The 8,627-nt window shown below is 39.1% G+C and overlaps 1 protein-coding gene across 1 annotated transcript; it reads right to left on the bottom strand.

The window, feature by feature from the left end:
• Window positions 1-246: 246 nt before the first annotated feature.
• LOC138006050 (uncharacterized) lies at window positions 247-7,484 on the bottom strand. Its single transcript, XM_068852204.1, has 3 exons — window positions 7,156-7,484; window positions 709-892; window positions 247-439 (listed from the first exon to the last, which is right to left on the bottom strand). The coding sequence occupies exons 1-3, from the start codon at window positions 7,407-7,409 to the stop codon at window positions 386-388; spliced, it is 492 nt and encodes a 163-aa protein (XP_068708305.1). The 5' UTR covers window positions 7,410-7,484; the 3' UTR covers window positions 247-385.
• Between the last annotated feature and the right edge of the window lie 1,143 nt (window positions 7,485-8,627).

Here is an 8,627-nt window from a genome sequence, read left to right as displayed (position 1 = left end):
TACTTCAAATGCAGTGGAAGTGGACGTGAACAGGCTGCCAAACGTTTTGTACAGTAATGCGCAAACAAGTCAGTGGTAAAAAAAAAAAATACCATTACACATAAACCCTACCTTTAAGATAAACTTATGATACACTGTTGAGGGAAGAAAAAACTCCTCAGATATTCAACTTTTACATTGTATCAGTGACAATGGTATGAAACAACAGCAAGAAAAAAACACAGGAATAAAACCTTGATGGCCCTGTGGTATTCAACTCTGAAGTGTTTATTTACAGATACAAAAATAGAGTACAAAAGTGTATAACAAAACTGTATAACAAAACTGCTCAGAAAAGTAAAAAAATACGCCATCTGTTAACTCTGGCAATGCTTCCAAGTGCCATCTATCTTCCAGTTGAACCGTATCCTGCAGTCCCACGATTTGTATCATCCAGTTCCTTAAAAGTAATATTATTACAGCATCCTCCATTATAAATCACACATTCAGTCACTATTAATACTTAAAAATTACTAAGAATCGATAGTAGGATTGCCGCAGCGGTGAGATCAAGTCCAACGTGTTCCAGTTTGAATTCCATAACTTGTTGTCATGTGGGTGAAGTACAGTGTATGTTGCCTATGGTGTGTTGCTGTGAGGTTTTTCTGGGGGTACACTGGTTTTGAAAAAAAAAAACTATTTAAGTTTCCTACTTCTGGTATTACTCACCTTAACTTCAACAAGAGATGGGGTGCTTATTTTCTCAACAATAAGTTGGGCAATACGATCACCCCACTGGACCTGATAATCAGTGCTCGACAAGTTAAAAAGTACCACTCCAACATTTCCTCTGTAATCGCGATCAACAACCCCTGCACCTACATCAATATGATGCTTCCAAGAGAGACTAGATCTACAAAGAAAGACCGAAATAAAAATTTAAAAAAAATGAAATGTACAAAATAGTTTGGTCATCATCATTATCATCATCATCATCAATGATAATCTTTATTTAAACACGAAATCTTATCATAAAAATGGTCTTCCTAAGAGTCATGTAAAAAATTACAAAGAATAAATTATCTATATCATCAGAATAACATTACATTAACTAGGAGGTTTAAGTCCAAGGTAGGATGAAAAGGTCAACAGAATATTGCAGGATTTAATTTATGATTGGTGAATGAGTAAATGATTGAATGAATAAATGAATGAATGATGAAAGAGTGCATTCACAATGAAGGAATGTTGAATATTCAAATGCCCAAGTGAACGAAGGAATGAATGGATAACCTTTACATGGGTGGATAAATTCAAGTAAAATTTTCCAGACATAACAAGTGAGGGCTAAATTGCAAAATAACCCACAACTTATTTGCATTTCATTGAATAAGAATAAGCTCTATTGTATTCCGACTCGTTTTTCAAGGAATGCCGCCTAGGGGAATCGATAGTGGTGAGGTGTTGCGGGGTATTCTGCAATTGCTCCCAAGTGAAAACGAAAAGAAATCTTGTTCAAGTACATTGGAAAAATCAAAGGACTGAATAAATGAATGAATGATTGAATGGGTAACACGAGACAAGTTGAACAGCTCAATTTCTAATTTTCCACAACCAAGTAAGCGTTAAAGACATTATTTAATATTAAAGCACGTTAACAAACAATCGATGTTCGCTTTTACGACCTTGTTGTCCCCAACCGCCAGAAAGAAGTAAAAACATATCTCAAGAGAACGTTACCAGTTCGCTAGAGTCACATCCAAATTTATAATTGCTGGGGAGCCTTAGCGAGGCAACAGCCTATTCTTGATATTAGCGAAAAAAAAATCAAAATTTGTGGGCTGTAAGATCGGAAACATGCGCAGTCGATTGTGGTGTTATCATGTCTATAATCCGGGGTATTGATACCCGTGATGACGTCACGTGACGTGGAAGGAAATCTTGCTGCCTCACGGCACAGCCAGCCCAAGCTCGGTATACGATTTATAGACTTCGTACGGGAAAATTTAACTTTGAGCTTATAAATGCTGAAATTAGCTGTAAATGTAGACATAAACTTCACTTACCTCTACGGACAGTAGTCCTCGTCATTTCTGTGCAATTGGAGGGCAAACTGTACGTTTTAGACGGATTTGTGGCTTGCGTTTTTTACATGTCGTTAGTTGTCATTTCCCCTCATAACGAAAGGAAAGGATGGTGACTCGCGGCGATCTCGTCCCACAAATTGCTCTCGCATCGCAAAGCAACGGTCCGAATCGCCATAAAAACACCACAGCCTTATTTCCTATCACATCAACTCCACTCTGGGATCACACAGCGATTTTTGGCGGATAAATTCCAAATAATGTTCGGCTTTCTATAATCTTCCCATGCGCTCGGCTAGATGTGTGGCTACGGCCGTTACAGCTTGATGGCGATCGTATTACATTCTGCACTCTCATTGGCCAAGTGTTGCAAATTGTCCAATGAGTGCAAAATGTAATACGATCGCCATCAAGCAATAACGGCCGTAGCCACACATCCAGCCGCGCGCATAGGAAGATTATAGAAAGCCGAACATTATCATGGAAATTATCCGCCAAAAATCGCTGTGTGATCCCGGGGTGGAGTTGATGTGATAGCAAATTTATTTGGCCTTAAGGCTGTGGTGTTCTTATGGCGATTCGGACCGTTGCTTTGCGAATCGAGAACAATTTGTGGTACGAGATCGCCGCGAGTCACCAGCCTTTCTTCTCTTTATGAGAGGAAATGACAACTAGACCCTGCGAGCAGAGCCTCTTTCGATCTTCCTAGATAAATTGAAAGAGAGACTGCTCGCAGGGTATGACAACTAACTCGGACATCGTAAAAATTCGCAAGCCACAAACCCGTCTAAAACGGACACAGTTTGCCCTCCGATTGCACAGAAAAGACGAGGAGAACTGTACGAGAAGCTTATTTCTACATTTACAGCTTATTTTAGCATTTATAAGCTCAAAGTATATAACGCGTATATCGAACTTGGGCTGCCTGTGCTCACAGCCTTTCCAAGGGCACACCTCTTCGCTCTTTTTAATACTTTCACGCACATTTCCGGTCCCCTGTTTCTTCAAAAATTTGCAGCTGTTTTAAAAAAAATAGCAGTCACTGCTCCCAGTTTCCACGCCAACAATCACTTTCACACTGAAAGTCCTAGTTATAACTGCTGGCGAGCCTTAGCGAGGAAGCAGCCTATTCTTGATATTAGCGAAAAAAATGAAAGTTTGTGGAATGTAAGATCGGAAGCATGCGCAGTTGATTGTGGTGTTATCAGGTCTATAATCCAGGAGCAAGGACGGAACAGAGGAGACTAATGTCACGCATGCGCATTCGGAATCTGAAATTCACTAAAATTTGTTCAAAACGCGGGAAAACGAGAAGTGGTGGTTATGGCGCCCGTTTGCACATTCATTCATTCAAGTTATTTGCCTATTTTTACGGAAACGTCGCCGTTCAAAGAAAGATCGCTTTGTTTTACTACTCCTATTGCTGCTGATACTTTGTGGCTGATACTAATCTTAATCATATATGATCCATTTCATATATCATTTCATCATTGATTCATTCCTCACGGGAACATTAGAACCCACAAATGACCAGCCCCCAACGTCAGTGGCTTCAAAGCTTAGTTGGTTAGAGCGTCGCACCGGTATCGCGAGGTCACGGGTTCAAACCCCGTTGAAGTCCTGAATTTTTCAGGCTTCTTTACGAAATTGCAAAAATTGCGTTCATAACTGCGAGGATTATATCTTCACTTGATTTCATATGTCCAGTTCATATATGATCCATTTCATATATCATTTCATCACTTAATCTGCTTAAAAGAAATCACGCCAAGGAGGGTAAATCTGACCTTCCTGCCTCTGTCCTGCGTTGTTATCAAACTTTCTACTTATGAGTCATTAGTGTGACAATAAAGTAAGTTGATATTTAATGAAACTGTATAGTTTATTCCCTTTTATGCGCGAAAATTTCTTAAAAACAGGAGGGAATATGTATTTATGGTAAACACGATTAACAACAAATGGTATCCGACTGAAAACCGACGGTGGGTTTTACCTTTAAGACATCTGATTCCAAAGAGCGCAGAACAAAATGTTTACAGAGAAGTGAGGAAGTAGCTTGGAAAAAAAAGTCTTTTTTTTCCTCGCGAAACTTTTCGTCCAAGACGCAAGACACGATCACAAAAGGGAGAGAAAAGAGTCGCTGAAAAAATTTGTTTTAAAAACACGAGACTTTTGTCGTGGGCTTTGCTCCACGAAATCCCTTTACCTGGGGTGGTTCTTCGCTTACTTATGAACCGGTTTGCAAAGAAAATGAACTATTTAAAGTGGCAAGGCTCGCGAGAATGAACACGAAGTTGTGCCCGGGCACTTGACATGGCGTGTAAATGTCGTCCGAACAGAGCCCACAGTTTCCCCAGATTTGTTAATTGTGTAAGAAAAAAATACGATACGTCACATTGCTTTTATGTGGTGGGGTAAAATGCTCTTGGAATCATGCGCAGTCAAAAAATTGCACGCAAGAGCGAGAAAAATTCCTCGTCATTAGGAGAGTTTTTAGCGTAAATGTTGCTTAAACGTTTATGCTCCAGCGATCGCTTTCAGCTGATAAATGTTTAGTTACTGAAGAAATACCAGGGCGTTAAATCTTGCAAAAAAAAGTGGCAAGGCATGCGAAAGCACAGTATTAAAGATATTGTATGCAAAGATTGCCATCTTTTTCACAAGAATTTCCAGGAAAGTAAAAGATGATTATTTGGAAACCATTTTACCTAAAAATGGTTTGAAATGCTTAAAATAATAATTTCAAAAAGACAAAACAAGGTGAAACATTTATGAAATTATGGAAATGTGAATGCAATGTAATATTGAGGATATTCAACTCTGACAAACAATAATACACTGTAATATTAGTATAATTACATAGATGATTATTGAAAATTCTCTGCACTGATTGGTTGCACTTGAGGTGATCATTACGCGATAATCACCTAAGCATTTTTTTTTCAAAATCTGCTTCGCCGTGGATTTGAAATGACACTGTCCTTCTTAATTAAAAATTACATAGAAGACAGGCCCTAGTTTATATATTTTCAGACATCACACATTAAAATGCACTTTTAAAAATTTGCATCAAATCAATCTACAGATGGTCAAACGAAATTTTTACCTCCCCAAATACAATCAATTCACAAAATTTCATTGCAGGACAATATGAAAGCCCTATTGCAGTAAAAACCACCACATCATTCTTTATCAATGTATAGATTTCTTGAAAACCTCATCATTACTTTCAATAATTTGCTGGTAGCATAAATAGTGAAGATATCGTTGACATCACTTATTGTCAATAATGTGCCAACCAGAGCCTCATTGGCTGTTGAAATAAAGGGTCTTTTGTTCCTGTGGTTGGCACATTTGAAGAACAAAAGCAATGTTTGTGAACAGATATCATTCCTGTAAGACTTGAAGGAGTCACAATTAATCAAGGAGGGAATTATCCAATAAAGTAATAAGTTATTATTTTCTAATTGATCCCTTTTTAGTATTTTTTTTTCTTAATCTAGGATACCCTTATGATTACTATGTAATTAAGAATATTATTTTGGTTTCATTAAATGAAAGAACATGAAATTTTTAAGTTAGTGTATCAAATTTTGAACCAGCCAAGAATTCACCTTTGGGCTCGTAATTAGACAGAATTCCGCCCGACGAATCCGTCGAGATAAATCGAAAACAGATGTTCTTTAGGAGAATTCAAAACATCTGATAATGCTAAACCAGGACTCAAAGAAGTACCTCGAGCACCTTCTGGACTGATTCGCTGTATATTACGGTGCATTCGAATCCTACTTGGATTGAATCGAAGCCTTCGAGATCGATGATCTCGCTTAAGCTATTTGAAACATTTTCTGCGGATAGCATTTTCTTCCCGACAAAGGACTTTGATCGGGTTTTTCACACTTCGTACATTCGTTGCCATGCGTTCACTTACACTACATCGAGAAATAAAAGCTGTGAACTTGTTAGTATTGGGCTTACTCTGAAAGAGCGTTGCTTCCCCGAACAAACTAAAAGGGTTGCTTACAAAAGGCGTGAACAAAGAAAAAAATCCCGCTATTTGAGGTTAAGAGACCCACTTCAAGTTACAAAACGAACGATGGAAGAAGCACAATTTCAACAGCCAATCAGACAAAGTCTCCTTTCTTTAATCCGGGGTATCGATACCCGTGATGACGTCACGTGCACTTGGAAAGAATCTTAAAGGGTCACAGCGCTTCGAGACGAGTACTTTTCCAGTGGGTCGACATTGATTATCACTCACACGCATATGTTCAGTCATTGCACCTCTTACATTTGACCACCGAGACAAAATTTTCTTCAACGTCTTCAACCGTTGAGCGAAGAGAAAATCAGTTCTCGAGCTAGACCACGAGCAGTCCTCTACGGTCGACGGATGAATTATTTATGCAAATTAGTGGTAAAACGAGGCGTGTCACGCAATCGCGCGCTCTAGAACAAACAAACAAAAATATAAAGAGACTGCTCGCAGTCTACTCTTAAGCACGACAATAAATTTAAATAGACACAACTACGCTCAGGATTTCTCACAAGGTAACTCGTTTGCTGAAAAGGGGCCAGAAATTTCAGAAGAACAAAAGTTTAAATTCAAAGAATGAACAGACATGCCATTGTTTTGAAATGATATTATCCCTTTGCTCATAAAATAGTAACGCCTGCCACACAGGCTAAAGACATGCACACCTTTCTTCGCTCTTTAATATTTTCACGCAACGCACATCTCCGGTACACTCTTGCTTCAAAAATTTGCAGCTGTTTAAAAAGAAATATCAGTCACTGCTCCTAGTTTCCCTGCCAGCACTCACTTTCACACTGAAACTCCCAGTTTAATTAGCTTCGTTAACTCGTTGGTTAACTCATGGAAATACAGTAATATAGTCACGTCTAGCCTAAATCACTGCATACAATTAAACTAATCAATGATTTTCTCTGTTTCGGACACTTCAGAGTTACTTCAAAGTTTCAGAGGTTACACGTGCTCCGAAGGAATTTATGTAAGCTTAAGCTTAAGTTCTATATCTCTGGATCGATATAACCTTAACTTGCACACGAAATGCAAACTTTCTGATCTTACCTAGGAGCGACTCGTCCGTAACATCCTTCAGGCAGCGAAATAGCGATGTCTGTCTTTACTAATGCCTTGCCTTGTTTAGGAATCGTCACATCTTCGGCACTGTACAAATCGTATCCTGCCGCCAACTCAGACCCTCTGGTCGGGGTCGTAGCCCGATCACTAATTTTTTTAAAGAATAGTACCTTCTCCTGGCTTTCAGGATTGCAATATCCTAGAAATGTGAGAGCGGTGTCGGTGGATACGAATTGGCCCATCTTTTGACGAAAAAAGGAAATTCAGGATTGAAATGCTGCAACGGTGCAATGGTATTTGATCTCGTGCAAATTCGGCGCGCAATTCTATATTTGGGAGTACGTCAATTTTGATTGGTCCACTGAATTGTAGCGTGACAAGAGTGGGCAAGTAAGATGACTCCTTACAGGACGAATGAAAAAAAAATCATGACCCCTCTAAACTACTTTAGAAAATTAGATAGCCCTACCACTCTCCGCCCCCCTCCCCCACCACCCCCATCAAAAAAAGAAAAACTTGACCTTGAACTTGTTGTTGCCCAGGTTCTCCGTGGGGCTGGGGTTGGAGATGCTCGAAGGCTAGTGAGTTACACCGTGACTGTTTTACAGTCAAGCTCCCGCGTGACCAGTAGCATTGAAATCTGCGTACCAGTTTTGAACTAACCTGCGATCAGGCGTACTTTCCTAAGATGATAAGTAGGCAGGGAGGTCATGATCGCAGGCTAGTTTTGAACTTGCCCTCGAGATTCTGAATTCCCGTGGATATATAGAAAATAGTTATGAACTTTCGTTTTAGTATAAAATAAACGGTGTTTGAAAAATGAAAACTATTTCAAGCGTTTGATGAATTATTGGTCAGTTCTGTCAGTTATTGTGCATTTTTCGTAGCAACCTTCAGAAAAATCTTCAAGATTCCATTCAAATCTCGGAAGCTCCAAAGAGGAATTCAAATGTTAATATCAGTCTTGTGCATAGGTCACGCGTGGCATAGCTTGACTTTAAACCGCGATGTATTCGGGCGGTGAATAGGAATAATCGGGTGTTCATCAGTCCATAATTCCTGGTCGATTTTCGTTATTCCATTATTCCAATTAAAGTGTTTAAAAGTTGCCAAAAAGTTTCTTTCTTTTTCTATTTGTTTGCACTTGAAGTTGATTTTGTTGCGGTTTAGAGGCTTAGATCGTGCACAGTGTAAGTAGGTTTCATTCGCTTTTTCTTTCTTTAACAAAACTTCATCATTCATTTGGATATTCGGTATTAGGACGTTGCATTTTCAGCTACAATACATGAAAAGGTAGTGAAAATCTCTTTAGAATGCCCTACTGAAAGCAGGCATCTGGACCACTAGTGGCCTGAGCAACCAGGATATTCCTTCTCCCGCTGTATTTGGCTGGTGCCAGTGTGGTGACCATTCCAAAAGTGTCAAAGGCTTGTCAAGGGTTAATCAAATGTTCATGTAAG

Source organism: Montipora foliosa, chromosome 6 (genome assembly GCF_036669935.1).
Source record: "Montipora foliosa isolate CH-2021 chromosome 6, ASM3666993v2, whole genome shotgun sequence".
NCBI classification, from domain to species: Eukaryota; Metazoa; Cnidaria; class Anthozoa; order Scleractinia; family Acroporidae; genus Montipora; species Montipora foliosa.
The sequence above is the reverse complement of the archived record's forward strand: the minus strand, read 5'-3'. Positions and strand labels throughout refer to the sequence as shown.